General features: G+C 35.8%; 1 protein-coding gene across 8 annotated transcripts in view; it reads right to left on the bottom strand.

Annotated features, from left to right (window-relative positions):
* Window positions 1-16,499, bottom strand: part of CADPS2 (calcium dependent secretion activator 2) — a 564,672-nt gene that overhangs the window by 422,402 nt on the left and 125,771 nt on the right. For all 8 annotated transcript variants that reach the window (XM_054237741.2, XM_054237742.2, XM_054237744.2 and 5 more), the window contains exon 2: window positions 463-576. In XM_054237741.2, the coding sequence (XP_054093716.1) occupies window positions 463-576 (114 nt within the window). The remainder of the gene's footprint in view (window positions 1-462; window positions 577-16,499) is intronic.

Here is a 16,499-nt window from a genome sequence, read left to right as displayed (position 1 = left end):
TAGCAGGATGGTATTGGTAGTATTATCTCTAGGAAGAAAAGAGAATTCAATTTATCCTCTTAAAATTAGTTACTAGCTTTAATTATTATAAAGCTTAGTGAACAAAATTGCATAAGATAGCAATTTACTATTGAAATCCAGATTTAAAATGATAATTTAGACATGTGTACCTAAAGATAGCTATACTCAGCTGTATCAATCACTGCCAGGAGATTTTTCTAAATAGTTTACTTCTCCTCAAAAGATGTGACTAATTTCCAATTCTGTTTATCTCTCAAAACCAGGCTGTGGAATTAGAGCTTTTAAATTGCAAAATAGAACTGACAATGCTTTCGAAAAGGTTGCAAACTCACAGCCTTCCTGTCAGACCAGTGAGCTTCTATAAAATGGGAAAGTCATAGAAATAATAAAAAACCTTCTAAAATGCATCAGAAAGCCAAAAACAACACTCTTCAAACTTACCTCATAATAACTGCGAACTGCGTTGCAAAATGCTTCATCAGCTACAATTTGGGTTTCCCCATTGAGGAAGGCCTGGAACCGTTCTTTCAGTAACTGCAACTGTTGCTTGTTAAGCTACAGGAAAAAGAGAAAATAAGCTGATCAATTGGCCAGTATATAAAAAATGATGATGACCAAAAGTCATATCTGCTGTATATATATTAGATTTCATACCTAGAGTTAACTTTACGGTAAAGAAAATTAAAAGCTAAAATATCCTACTACCTCTACTAATGGTTAGACTTTATTTGAGATGGAGTCAAGCTCTATCATCCAGGCTGGAGTGCAGCGGTACAATCACTGCACACTGCAACCTTCACCTCCCGGATTCTCCTGCCTCAGCCTCCTGAGTAGCTGGGATCATGATGCCTGCCACCACACCTGGCTAATTTTTGTATTTTTAGTACAGACAGAGTTTCACCATGTTGGCCAGACTGGTCTCAAACCCCTAACCTCAAATGATCTGCCAGCCTTGGCCTCCCAAAGTGCTGAGATTACAGGCCACTGCCCCCAGCCATTAATGGTTAGACTTTAAAACATTTCTGTCATTTCATGTACTTCATAATCCTGATACGGAAATTTCTACCCCATACAGAATTCTTGTGATTGTCACCCCAGTTTCTTTATAGAGACAGAGAAAATCTGAAATTTGGATAAGAAAGTAACTATTAATATTACACAAAATTGCCAGCTGTTCTAAACAGAGAAAGGAGAGAAGGTAAGAGCTTAGAGGTGAGGAGGGGAGGCCTTGGACAATAGGTAATAGGAAGAAAGACTGAAAAGACAGAAACGACCCTAAGACAGATCGCTCTGGAAAGAACAACTATTGCATGACAAAATTTGGATTCCATGAACAAATACACATTAACACCCGAGTTTAGATAAATGAAGGAATAATAAGGAGAAGACAAAGAAGACAAATCCAAAAGAGAACAGAGAGGCAGCAGGTAGGCAGTGATTGGGTCTTTGGGCACAAAGGAGGAAAAGCTGAGAATTGGGGAAGTTTACAACCAGGGGTCCTTACCCTGGGTCTAGCTTCTATAATTATTATGGAGGGTGAATGAGACATGAAATGTGACTTACCAATCATGTCCTCTACTTATCAACTACAAGCAGGGTGAGCTATTTAATTTGTGGGGGCCAGTGCAAAATAAAAATGAGGAGCTTCTTAGTAAAAAAATTATTAAGAATTTCAAGACAGCAGGAACAGAGAGCATTAAGCCAAGTACGAGCCCTTCTAGGCACTAAGCCCTGCACAGCTGCACACATAGGGCATGTACTTCACTAGAAGCAAGTCGTCTTAGGTAATGCAGAAGCTTTCTTTTCTTTTTTTTTTTTTTTTTTTTTTTTTATGCTTAACAGGAAAAAAAACACCATAGACTTGGGGGATAAAACAACAAATTCCAAAATACATAAGTTGAAGGGTGGAGGGCTAGGGGAGGGGAGGGATAGCATTAGGAGAAATACCTAATGTAGATGATGGGTTGATGGGTGCAGCAAACCACCATGGCACGTGTATACCTATGTAACAAACCTGCACGTTTTGCACATGTATCCCAGAATTTAAAGAATTAAAAAAAAATTAATATTGAAAAAAACAAAAATTATAAACAACAATAAAAAGTATAATACTTAAGAAGCAGCAAAGGATTTATTCTCCATTTCATTCAATCCTGATCAGACTTTATTAACAAACTCATTCCAGTTCTGGAATCTACAGAGGGATGTGAAGCATCTGGAAACATGCTGAGAATAAAATGATTAAAGGATTAGAAAGACTAAACAAACTGGCATGACTTGGCTTTAAAAAGAAGGCTGACGTGAAGTATATAAATCTGTTCAAAGGGCTTATTAAAATGCCATTCCAATATAAGGAAGGCAGGCTCTTTCAAAAACTGGGTTCTATTTAGGACTCTAACAAATAAGACAGTTTGTAAAGAAACTGTTGCTGGGAGTAACAGATTTTAAAAATAAAAAAGTGTTCTATTGTACTGGGGTTGGTGGGGGGGACATTTTGCCCTGGGCAGTGAAGAAAGATCATTCCCTTTCTTTACTAAGGTTAATCTCCTTCATTTTAGAGAAAGCTAAAACCAAGCTGAGGTACAGGAACATCGACAATATATTACAATCTCCCTTTTTTAATAACATGAAGAAAATGGAAGCAGGGACCTTTTGTATGTGTATATACTAGCAAGGCAAATTAAGTTCATGACTTTAGCTCTCTAAGCATGATTCACAAAAGGGACCAAATGGAAATGGAACAGCAGTTGCTAAAGAGTGAAGCAGCTGAGAGCACCATATTTATTAAGCTCTGGAAATTGCCAAGAAGAGCTTCACCTTGCAAACCAAGGGAAATGATGGCAACGGTGTATGCAAGAATCACAATGAACTGAAGGAGACTTTACTGCTCACTTGTGCCACCTCCTTTGCTTGATAAAGTACATAGTATTCAAAAGCTAGAACCTGTGTATTTTTTCACTCAGTTTTATTTTATCAAAGGCATTCTTTTTAAAAACTCTTCTAAACTACCCTATTTGAAATTTCTAGATGATTAGTATTTAAGTTCAGCTATTATAACATTGAGTTACTTTTTGGTAATTACAGTGTAGAAATTCACAGATATGAATCAAGGAAAGGAGATTTGAGCAAATCATCTTCTTGGAAGCTCCAACAAAGTTGGTATAGTTCATAAAATATGCCAGAGACACCTGGACAAATATCAGGCTTCAACATTTTTATGAATAGAAGATACTACAGTTACATTTAAGACACAAAATGGATCAAATATTACTATTACATACAAAAAGCAAATAAATTGATACTTATTAACATAAAGAAGGAGTCTATATTTTGACATAGGCAAGACAGGGGTAGGAAAAGAAAACTAAACTTAAAATCTAGCACTGGGGGTAGCTGTCAGAAAGCAGTGTTTCCTAAAAGCTATTTGCATTATCAAGATAAACCATACTGTACACCAAGAGACAGAGAGACCAGTGGAACAGATCCAAGAAATCGACCAAAATACAGTCAGAAATGTACTATGAAACACTTATACGCAACTCAAATCAGTAGTAAATGATGGCCTAATCAATGAATGGTGTTAAAGTAATATAAAAGATGTTTAACATCATGTCATCAGAGAAATGCAAATTAAAATAATGAGATTTACTACAAACCCATTACAATGGATAAAATGCAGAACACAGACAACACGTGATGCTGGCAAGGATGTATGCCACAGGAACTTTCATTCTTTGCTACTGGAAAAGCAGAATGGTATAGGTACTTTTCAAAACAGGTTGATGGTTTCGTACAAATACACTTCTATCATATGATCCAGTAATCACACTCCTTGGTACTTACCCAAAGGAGTTGGAAATTTATGTCCACACAAATACCTGGACACAAATGTTTAGAGTAGCTTTTTTCACAATTGCTAAAATTTCAGATGAATGAATGGACTCAGGTACATCCAAACAATGGAGTACTAATTTAGCAAGTAATGAAATAAGCTATCAAGCCATGGAAAGACATGGAGGAACCTTAAATGCATATTACTATGCAAAAGCAGCCAATGTAAAAAGGCTACATACTGTACAACTCCAACTATGTGATGTTCTAGACAAGGCAAAACTATGGAGACAGTAAAACGATCAGCTGTTGATAACAGTGTAAGCTATGCATGTGTGAAGGCAGGATATATATGGAAAATTTCTTTACCATCCACTCAAGCTCAGTTTTGCTGTGAAACTAAAACATTTTTTAAAAAGCTCTATTAAAAATATTTAAATGTCATAAATTTAATTGCATAAAAATTAATTTTACATGGCAAAAAACACCATAAGCAAAATAGAAAAAGATTAACTAGAAAAGAAAATACTTGCAACTCATTACCCAAAGAGTCCGTTTCTAAGTATTTAGTTTCTAGAAATTGATAAGAACATCACCAATAAGCCAACAGAAAAATGGACAAAACTGATATGTTTTGGGCAGTAAAGACAACATAATAAGGTCTTATCCATAGTCTTCCTCCAAGTCATTTTAAAAATATATGAGAACTGTATGAGAAGCCCTTTTAAATGTAAATATCCTTGGAATCAGCAAGTCCACTTTGGGATTGGATGAATACTACAGATATACCTGCCCACGTGCAGAATGACATGTGTATGAGGTTATTTACCACATAATTCTTAACAGCAAAAGTATGAAAAACAGCCTAAATGTTCATAGATAGGAGACTAAGTTATGCTACACCGAAACAGTGGTATACTATTCATTGCATTAAAAGAATGTAAACGTTCTCTATGTACTGATTTCAAAGATTTTAAAAACATCTTAGAGCAGAAAGCAAGTTATAGAACAGCAGTTAAAATAAGTCACCACTCATAGAAAATGGGCAAATAAGAACATGTATGTGAATTTGCTTCTACATATAGACAGAAACGAGGAAAGAAAGATGGCTGTGGAAACTGGACAGACAGAAAATAATAGGTAAATGAGATTTTTCAACATGTAGCACTTTATTTATTTTGAATTTTCAAGTGAAAAACCCTTTTATAAATTTTCATTTAAAATAAGCTATAACAGCAACTCTGTACATTTTTAAACTCAAAACAGTTATGAAGCACTGTGAATATCTTAAATCCTATCCTACATGGAGACTGGACAACATGTCTATTTTTTCAATTCTCCTTCTAGGTAAAAAATTTACCTGACTCTGTGTCTATCTTTTTAAACATTTCAATCTTGAGGATTTCAAAATCCTTAGACCGAGAAAATATTACAGTAATCATCCTATTCAACATTCTAATCAATGCATTAATCTACACAAAATCCATGCGAGTAGTCTTTCAGATTCCAGTTGGGCCTATTAATACACACACACAAACATATATCCTTTTGTTACCTCAGTGAATCCTATTCTAATTTGGAACAACTATAAAAATTTAAATCAGTTTCCATATGGCTTCCATACAACTCTGGTACTATACACTAAGATAAAACAGACTGTTACTTTGATTCTTTAATATAGCAGTTCAAGACTCTGAAGACAAAAAATTCATTATTTATGAGTTTTCTCTTTTGTAGAATAAATTTTGCCAGTTCACTCCAATATCCTGGGTACTCTCCCAAGGATACACTCCAGTTTGCCATAAAATTAGCATGTTAAATAAAACTAAGTATGATGGATACTTGGATCCAATGGATCACAAGTTCTGAGTTTACAGATGTGCAGAGTTGCTATCATAGCTTTTTAAAAAATCTAAATGCTCTGGATGTAGTGGCTCATGCCTGTAATCCCAACACTTTGGGAGGCAAAGGCAGGCGATCACCTGAGGTCAGGAGTTCAAGACCACCCTGGTCAATGTGGTAAAACCACATCTCTACTAAAAACAAAAAAAAAATACAAAAATTAGTCAGTTGTGGTGGCATGTGCCTGTAATCCAAGCTATGTGGGAGGCTGAGAAACTACAATTGCTTGAACCCGAGAGGCAGAGGTTGCAGTGAGCCAAGATCATGCCACCGTACTCCAACCTGGGTGACAGAGGGAGACTATAAAAAAAAAACCTAAATTAATTAAAATATGTAATAATAATGTCCTTTGACATAAAAATTCAAAAAAAAAGCACTTTGAAAACTATAAGATTAAGCAAATGAAACTCACTATCAACGGCAATGTCCCTCTTAAAATGTACTAGATAGACTGATCACCATTCTCCTAGGATAGTGTGGACAACAGAGAGACAAGTGGGAGGGCCACTTCCCACATTCTAAGCACTTGATGTCTATTAATTCAAACTAAAAACCAATTAACTCTTCTTGGCAGTCATATCAACTGACTCACATTGTGCTTACAGTCAACAAAATCTTCTAAAACATTCTTATATGTGCCTCAGTAAGCCATGTCTTGCTAGATGTATTTGGGCCACTATTCCAGTTAAGAATTTTTTAGAATTCTGATCCCTTCACCCAGTGACTACAGAGCTCTCTTAGCTTTGTTATAATCACTAACATAATAAGGTATTATCCATAGTCTTCCTCGAGGTCATTTAAAAAATATTCACCAGTTCAGGATTAAGGAAAGAATCCTGAATCCTGCATTATACGTACTTCTTCAGTTTAACATCATCTATCAACTAATATTATTTGAGGCAGTTGATTTATTATCATTTAGCATGTTTTAATTTTGTCCCTATTTTGTCTTCAGACTACCATATTTAATAATGAATAAAATATTTTTAAATATAAAGGAAAATTTGACCAGCAGAAATTATCTAGCAGGAATTTATAAGGCACATCCTATATAAAACTAAATTGCAGAAACTTAACTAAAACATAGTATCATTGCAAACATCTAAATATAACCAACAGAATAACCTTGTAAAAAGAAAAAGCTAATTTTTTATAAATCTGAGCTGGCTGTGGTACTTCATCCACACTAATAACTGCCACTGGAAAAACACTTAGATTCTGGGGTTCAAAGATGTCTCAGGTTCCTTAGGTATTTTTTTTCATATTTAAATTAGATTTCATCTTTTTCATTCTAAATCATGAATCAACTAAAGACTTAAGCCAGGATTTATACTATGGCAGGAGACCAGCCAATATGCAACTCAGGAACCTAGCAACCATGGCTGTGTGGAGCCTGCCCTGACCTGCAGAACCCATCAGGAGTCTCAGTACTTACAATGGAAGCTGTGTGACATCCTAGCAAGTAAAGGTGATCACAGTCAGATTCCACAGCAATGTGGCAGGAAACTCGTGGGTCCCCCCAGGATTGGGGCATGGGTGTGCATTTACTGCATATCAAAGAGTGGTAAAATGAGAAAGGTTTTTCCAAAAGGTATAAGGCTTTTTACTCCAGGCACAGATGTTTCATAAAATGCACAAAGGCATAGTTTTAAGGTTTGTCAATTAAAGAAAGATACTAACAGGGAAATGCTAAAGGATCAGTACTCTTTTCTTCTTCCCTTCCTACCGACACTGTCAAAAATGTCTACATCAAATCCCTGGCAAAATCATCAGTGCTTTCCATGTTTTTTAAATAACAATGCATCCCAAGTTGTATGTCAGAATAACAGGGGGCTCCAGCTACATCTCATACATTATAAATCCTGTGGGATGTGCTGATATTAACAGTGTCCTATTCAAATACACTTTCCTGTCCTCTTCCATAAGTACAGATATTTGGGACAATGAATATGCCCATCTAAGACTACAAATACCAAGCTCACTCAATAGGTAGAGACATGGTCAAATGACTAAGTTAAGACCAACCAGATGCAAGCAAATGTTATGTCTGACTTCCAGGAAACCATAAGAGGTGGCTGAAGCAAACACATTTTGTTTCTTTTTTTCTCTTCCGATGTGCTAGCTCAAGTGTCACCTTGATTCATGTAGATGGTGAGGCAGCAAGATAAAAAGAGCCTGACATCACACAGAGTGGAGCAGCAATACAACCCTAGACCACCTCCCACCCAATTTCCTTGATATGAGAGAGAAGTAAAACCTCCACACATCCTGACCACTCTTATTTGGGATTTATTGTTAATATGCAGTAAGCGGTAAAACGGTATTAAGTTCTAACTAATAAAAAGTCCAGTGAGGTACCATTACCTAACCTGAGGGGAAATGCCATGGTACTATTTGGTGGCATTTTTGTGGGTAAAGTTCATGTTAATTTATCCTAAAACATTTTTCCATGCTATTTCACATGAAAAACTCCTTATCCAATGAACTTGCCCCAGCAAACCGTGAACACCTGAGTTGCCCTGAGATAGATAGAAAACAGTTATTTTAGCAAACTGAATTCCACTGTCACACAGTGTTGACAAGACGATTTAAAAGCCCAAATTTATAAACACCATTTTAATATAGTTTATAATAAAATGTAAACTAAGTGATAATACAGAACAGTAAAATCCCATTGCTTAGTGGACAAATGGACCCCAATCCAGTCTAGGCTCTCTCAGCACTAAGTCAATGACTCCTTATCTACATTCTCATTGATCTCCCAGTCCAATTCAACCTCAGCAAAATTACCTGTCGTTATGTCATTGTCTGGCAGGCAGGGAGCTGGTGAATGCCAAGCTCCAAATGTTAAATCCATGAATTACTCCATGAGATTCCTTGCCATGCTCTACTAACCACATTCCATGTTAGATCTCATTTTTTTAAACTCTATTAAACTATAACTGATAAGTAACAACTGTAAATATTGAAGGTATACAAAGGTATAAAATGTTTTCATGTAAGTTTCACTGTTAAATAATTAAAGCTAAGCTAACTAACACACCCAACATCTCATAGTTATCTTGTGTGTGTGTGTGTGTGTGTGTGTGTGTGTGTGTGTGGCAGAAGCAGTGAGAATATTTAAGGTCTACTCTTAGCAAATTTCAAGTATAAAATATAATATATTAATTATAGTCACTATGCTGTATACTAGATCTCCAGAAGGTTTTCATCCTGCAAAATTGAAACTTTGCCCTTTTCTAACACATCTCATTAATCTTCTTAAAATTCTCTATATTTGTTACAAAGGATGAAACTAAGCTCAAAGAAGTTAAGAATCTTACTTAACCTCACATCTAGTAAGAGGCAGGGATAGAATTTCAACCAGTATCTTGATCCCAAAGCCTATATTGTTTCCAATTACCATATTATTCTGTTTCCCTCATAGCTATAGACTTCTTTCAACAAAAGGTATTTATCCCTATGCAATGTGTTGTAGACAGCTTGTATGCATTTATTGGCTTATTATTTAAGACTTCCCATTGGAATGAAAGCTGCTTTAGGATAAGAAGTTGGTTTTAGCTTGCTGATTTCAGATTTTAGCTAAAAGGCCTAGCACATAGAATATCCTCAATTTTTTAAAGAATGAATAAATGAAATAAGGGAAAGCAAATATAAGTTGGTTGCTATAAAACAATTCCCTACCAAGATAGCCACATCCTCTATTCTCATGCTTGCCTGATCCCACAAAAAAAATAAGTTTATCATTCAATAATAAAATTTCCAGACAACCACAACTCACCACAATGAATCAGAAAACAGTCTATCATAGATATCTTAACCTAGTTTATTAATTAGTAAGGTTATGTATTACTAATGGGGAAGTAGAACAAATAAGAACTCTGGAGTCAGACTACTACTTTTTTTATCCAAGATTCCCCTACAAGTTGTAGGGTCTTAAGCAGGTGGCTTAACCTCAGTGCCTCAAGTTCTTCATCTACACTTTAAGGACAGTAATAATTGACATCTAATAGGGCTGTTGCATTAAATGAGATGATGAAATAAAAGTACTTAACACACATTAAATGCTTTATAATTGCTATCATTTTAGAAATACATGATCACTTTATTTCAACAATTTCAGCAGCCACCAACAAAAATGAATATTAAGTTGGATGCTGATGAATAATTAACACTAGATGGATCCACAGCTATGTTTCCAACACAGTGGTCACTAACCACATGCAGCCACTGAGCACTTGAAATTATTCAGCGGGACTCTCTCTGAACATGGTGATAAGTAGCTAAGAGAGAAAACAGGCAAGTTTTGTTGGTCATTATCTTCCAAAATTCTGCTTTAGGACCCTCTTATTCATTGACAGCATCTGTCTCACTCACTTCTCTGAGAGTAAAATGGACCAGGATAATACTCTCTAAAGGTCTCCACTAACAACGTAACCTCACTGAAAGCAAATATAAACCAATTATCACAAATAGCAGTCTGAGTGATCTCTGTTGCAACCAGCAATTGAGAGATGACTGTGGAGGCAGAGTTGAAGGGAAATGAAACTTAAATGAGCCATTCTGAGAAGTTCTTATTGCAATCAAAAGTCATTCCACCCAACACCCAGCCACCCATTAATATATGAAAAAATCAAGGAGGTTTTGCAAACAAGTCTTCTCAGACATGTGTTATGGGAAAAAGCAGGAGGAAGGACATGCAACACATGCTGTGACCCTTTACCATACTGTAAAACAGAAAACAGTCTGTCATAAGCCAGAGGAAATTTCTACCCAACACTTTTCTACAAATAATTCCAGTGGACTGTGCCAAGTTAAATAATGAGGGGCTCACCCTTTAGAAACAGTATGATTTCCCCTTGACTACCCTTAATGTATGTCTAATGTAACAATTAGTCATAACAGCTAACATTTTTGACCATTTACTATGCACTCAACCCAATTCTAACCTCTTTACATAGATTTTTAATGTCAGCTCTCTATAAGGTGGGTTCAATGTTTTTTCCAAATGAAGAGGCTAAGGCCCAGAGAAATTAAGAAAGTGGCCCACAAAACTTGGGGGCAAAACCAGGTAGATCTGACTGATATGCTCTTAGCCACTGGATATGCGTGGGGCCAATCACATGATTTCATCAGCTTGAAGAGTTAAAAGCTCTTCTCCTCCCCAATTACCTTCAAAACACTATCCCATTCATGTTGTTTATGTCACTGTGCCTTTGCACGCATAGTTTGCTTCCTCTGCCTAGAATACCCTTTCATTTGTTAGAACCTAATTCAGATGGTACCTCCAAGAAATCCCCTTCTTCCTGCTGCCTGTAAATTATGTCATCTTATCCTCTTTGTGCCACTTCTGTACTTCATACATACATCTTTCACTTGCTTATGTGGCCTTTTCCTTACTAGGATGCAGATTCCTTAAACACAGATGCCAATCATCAATATACCAAACCTTAAGTATAGTGTTTGCTGGTGTGAATCATCTATAGTAAAAGAAAATTCACCGTTCACTATTTCTTTTTGAAGGATGTATCTTGTCATAACCATTGAGCAGACTCTAGCACTGAAGCAAGTGAGTGAAGAGGAGGGAGCAGAAAAAGCCTAAGAAAAGAATTTTAAGATAGCTATATGTTGTCCAAATAATAAGTTCATGGACAGACTCAATGAGGCCAAAAGAGCAGCGAAAGATTTCTCTGTAGAGCTGCAGCATAGGTAGCTCTGTTTTGCAGATGATATCACTCTCAGGCAGGAAGAACTTTGTGCCTCAGTACCATCTGGCATTTCATGGCACAGTTCCATATGCTGAAGCCATATTTGCAAGAAACAGTGATTTTATGTTTATCACAAAGTATTCGGACAGGCTCAGAAGCAGATAACTCTGTGCCACTGTAAAAGCTTAAAGATGCTGACCAACTCATGCCACATGATAGCCTTTTCCAGTAAGGAATAAGTGGCTTAACAGAGTTGCTTTTCAAAGAAGAAAGTATGACATAAAATTAATTTTCTCAGAAAGGTCTGAAGTTTTTGCTCTCTTTCTTGACTAGGTATTACATGGATGAGAAGTGGTTATCTGGAAAGGAAGAAAAGCAGCAGCAGAAGGCAAGGGACTTTCAGCTCATCATCTTTGTGCACCATCCTTCTGGGAAAAGGAGTAGCAGACTCACAATATGATAAACATTAAGGTCTATCTTACACCTTTAATGTAGTTAGGATGCTTTTTACTGAAAGTACCAGAATCACCAAATCAAAACACCCTGTTAAGCAATAAATGGAGTTTATTATCAGATATCTCAAGAAGTCCGAAATTAAGACAGTTCTAGAGTTAATTTATCTGTTAAGTGAAGTATGTTAGGGCCCAGGCGTTTTCCATCTGTCTATATTCTCCATGTGCTAGCTTTTGTCTTCAAATTTACTGCCTCCAAAGAAATTCACATTAACTCTGTGCAAAGCCTCCTATACAACAATAACCAAAGATTGAAGAAGAACATATTTTTATTCTGAAAAGGGGGAAGACAATGCTCCCAGAAGCAGCATCCTTCCTCTCATATTTTCTCCCACATATCGCTGGCTAGAATTGATTCAAGTGTGCATTCCTGAAGAAATCACTGGGGTAAGAGAAATGGAATGTCATGACTGACCAATCAAGATTCACTCTGGGGACTCAAGAGGAACGCAGCCACCCCTGCATAATAATGGATGCTTAATAGCTGAATAAAACAAACGATCTGTGAAAGAAGAAGGGTAGCTAGAGAACAGCCACTGGGTAGGCAACCAGCATTGCTGCTCTCTCCTGGCCTTTCCAGTAAGGAGGCCTGAACTAGTAAACTGTACATAAAATACTGAGACTACCACCTTCTTATACCTAACTTAACATTTCTCTAACAAATAATAAAATTATGCTCAGTACCTAAGACAGAAACATTAGATGCAACCCACTTTAAAATAATTCATTTCAAGTAAAGTTAATTATATTGATTAGTTATTGCATTTATATTCATGTATTTAGGGACATAAAATACAAGGATCTGATTACTTCCTTTATAATGAAAATCATTTTATATTTATTATCTTCTTTAACCTTACCAAATTTAGCCAGCAAAAATACTATGCTACTTTCAACGCATCATTGTTAACATATTTATATTAGCAAATTCAAGGATCTGTGAAGATTAAACAGATAAAAGCTCTCTTAAGAATCAGCATTAAAAAAAACTGGATATCTACATTAAGGTGACATAAATATGTGCTTCATATTTTTAGTTCTAAAAGCAATTCTGAATTCACATAGAGAATGCTGCTAATAAGAAAAGGCAAATTTTTACCACATTTGTTCACCTGTGAGGTTAAAAAGAGAGTATATGATAACTTTTTCAGGAAGAGGGACAAGAAAATAGAAGTTTATTCCATCAGTTACAAAGTTGTCATTCAAGTAATTATCAAGGAAACAGTAAACAAACTAAAAAAATAAAGATACTTTAAAATGAAGGCTGCTTCTGGGGCTAGTTTAAGTGAATGACTATCGTATGCTACACTGCTGAGTCTCAACAGTATGCCATGCCCTTCTTTCATTATCAGATAGGGTTGCCAAATTAAATAGAGGATTCCCATTTACATTTACATTTGAATTTCAGGTAAACAATATGTCATTTTTATATAATTATTATCGGTGCAGAATAAATTTTTAGTATAAATATGTTTTATGCCTAAAATTCAAATATAATGGGCAACTTATATTTGCATTTGTATTGTATTTCCTGATGCCCCCTCTCTCTATGTCTGCCAATATCTTCCTCTGTTCTTTGGATTGTCCAATGTTTCTGTGCCCAGTTATAATGCCTTTGTCTCTCAGGACTTAAGAATATCTCCCGGCTCCAGTCATCTCCAAATCCTTAATCTTTTCAGTGTTGTCTGAAAAAGAAGCTCAAAGGAAATTTCCACAGCAGAACTCGACATGCTGCGCAAGACTAAAACCAGACAGATAAGATGACACTAAGAGACACGTGTGATCATTTTTAAAGAAAGAAGAAATGAACAAATCCCAAAACTAGCTAATTACAATCCCATGAAGAGGTTTTTTAAAAAAAAATGCAGGTACGAAAGGCCTACCCCACACCTAATATTTCAGAATGTTGAGAAGAGGAGCCTGGAAAGCTATACAGTTTTAAAATGCCTGAGGGAGTCTGATGTTCAGATAGGTTTAGGATTTTCTGGAGATGGTAAATGTGAGTTAAGAAATCTACTAAAAGCTAGGGAGAGATCAGTGAGCAGATTTAAATAGCAGAATGCTTTCCTGCAACCCCCCAAATTTTTTTTGGACCAACATAAAATGAAAAGATAAACATACGAAATACACAGAATAAGACTCAAACAAATTTTTAAATCAGGCTTTCACTCATGACAAAGAAATATGAGGAGATTCACTTTCTGGTTTGTATAATTATAAATCATATCTGAAGATGTAGGCATTTCTTTTTGTTGTTGCTTTTTGGTGGAGACAGGGTTTCCCTGTGTTTCTCAGGCTGGTCTCGAGCTCCTGAGCTCAAGGGATCCTCCTGCCTGGGATTCCTAAAGTGCTAGGTGCTTCCTAAGGGTCTTTGTGTTTTGTCTACTTGAAAAACAATTTAAAATGCAAACATATACACCAGTTTCTCATTAGAAATAATGATCTTTTAAAAATCATGTCCAGGGAATGGGTAATGAAATAAGGACTCCCTAAGGTTTATGCATCTATTCCAGTAAGCGGAAGACTGAGCATAGTTTGGTGGCAACTGAAAGTTTGATCTCCTTCACCTGATGTCCAGGACAATTCTCCCTCACACAAAACCTGCCTGAATCTTGCAGAAGGTAAATGATGACCTTCTGTCAAAACCTACAATGACTTTTTGTAACACACACTGACATATTGTAAGAAATTAAAGTAATTCAAACAAACATGGAAAGGGTCTCACAATATACATGGCAGATACAAGTCTCCATAGCCAACAGAAACCACAGGGATGGAGAAGGGTCACTGCACACTGCCCTTCAATAGTGACCACATATCCCACACACTGCTACATACTACACTAATCTAAAGAGAAAACATACACAATACTAAACATATTAACAAGGCCGCTATACAGTGAAATGCTATGTAACTCAGGCTATGGTACCTGCATTTTGGTCCTAAGTCTACTGGTAAAAGTATGCCTTTGGCTGCTGCCATCTACTGCCCACACACTGACAGATAATAGGGCCAGGTCACCCTAAAGAAGAGCAAGTCCTTAGTCACTCTCTGTTAGCATTTAGAAGTATTATCCACTCCATTTTATAGGAGAAACTTGAATTCACAAAACAGATGTCCAAGAAAATTCAAGAAAACTCAAAAAGGATTCAGGAAGCTAAAAACTGAAAGATAATCTAGGATGTGAATAAATAGAATAGAAAAACTTAAATATTTTTGTGCTAAAGTGGATCTGAATTTTTTTTTCATACTGGAAGATATTATCTAACATTAGTTTCTTTCTTAGTTAATTTCTCTTGCACAAAATTCTATTAAAAAACCCGGTTTACCCTATACCGATATCTACTTATATTTTAGATTATAGACTAATTCAAAATTATTTCTACAGCAAAGAACAGATAAACACATTCTCATACTTTCTGGAAGAGTTTTCTGAAATCCTGAGTGTTATAAATCCTTGTACCTGGATAACATTGTGAAAACTGGCTATAAGGTGGAGAAATATTTATAACCTCGATGGAGAAATTAAAGTTATATATTAACAATTAAAAATATAATTTAACACTAAAATTGTTTGCATACTGTAAGAAATTACATAAAGTAAATAAAATGTCAGCACATAGGGCTAATTTTACATAACTCGAAGACATCGATGTGATAGTCTGTGACTCCTCACATCTTCCTAAACATTAGTCATACACCCTTATTTTTGCCTACCAAAATGCCTGGTGTTCTACAGTGACAAACCCTTTCAGTTATGGTATTGTTTCCAGAACTCCTTGCTTTTGAAACTTCCTACAATATATTAATATGTAAACCCCTCAGTCCTTTAAAGTATATAACAGCTTAACACTAACTCAACTGGCTGACAGCCTGCTACCAAAAAGTCAAATAATAATTTCCCCCATTGTTTAGAAATTGGGCAGGGCAGATAAAGAGAAAAGAAAACAAAGAAGAGAGGGCAGCCAGATGGTTGTGGAAAGAAGGAAGCAAGATGATGATGGAGGATAAATGGGAGTTCTTAATAAGATCCTGAGATTGGAATTTCTGCTCTCCAAAGGGAGACATCCCAAGAAAGTGACCTGTGGATGTTCTGGCAATAGATCAAAGTTATTCAGTGGCCCTGGAGTAAAATAAGTACTTATTACTGAAAGCAACCAGTATTTATTATTTAAATTAGTTTCTTAACAGGGCTCACATCTTACAAGCACATTTTTGAATTAAAATCTAGTAGGGTATAATTAAGTGGAAGATTACTTTTCTAAAAAAAAAAAGAGATGCATTTTATGCTACATAGACATGGAGCACAGAAATTCATTTTCACATTATTCATTGTTTAAGCCTAAAGCCTTTCACATCACTCCTCTATTACTACATCCACCCTACAGTTTTCTAAATGCATGTAAACAGGAAACTTCAAACTTTTATAAAGCCGTAACTACCTCAACTTTTATTTAAAGGGACTAAGTTACAGTTCAGTGTTTATTCAAACATCCATCAATTCACTAACTCAGCAAATATTTAT

Source organism: Callithrix jacchus, chromosome 11 (assembly GCF_049354715.1).
Source record: "Callithrix jacchus isolate 240 chromosome 11, calJac240_pri, whole genome shotgun sequence".
Lineage (NCBI taxonomy): Eukaryota > Metazoa > Chordata > Mammalia > Primates > Cebidae > Callithrix > Callithrix jacchus.
This window is presented reverse-complemented; position numbering and strand designations above follow the sequence as displayed.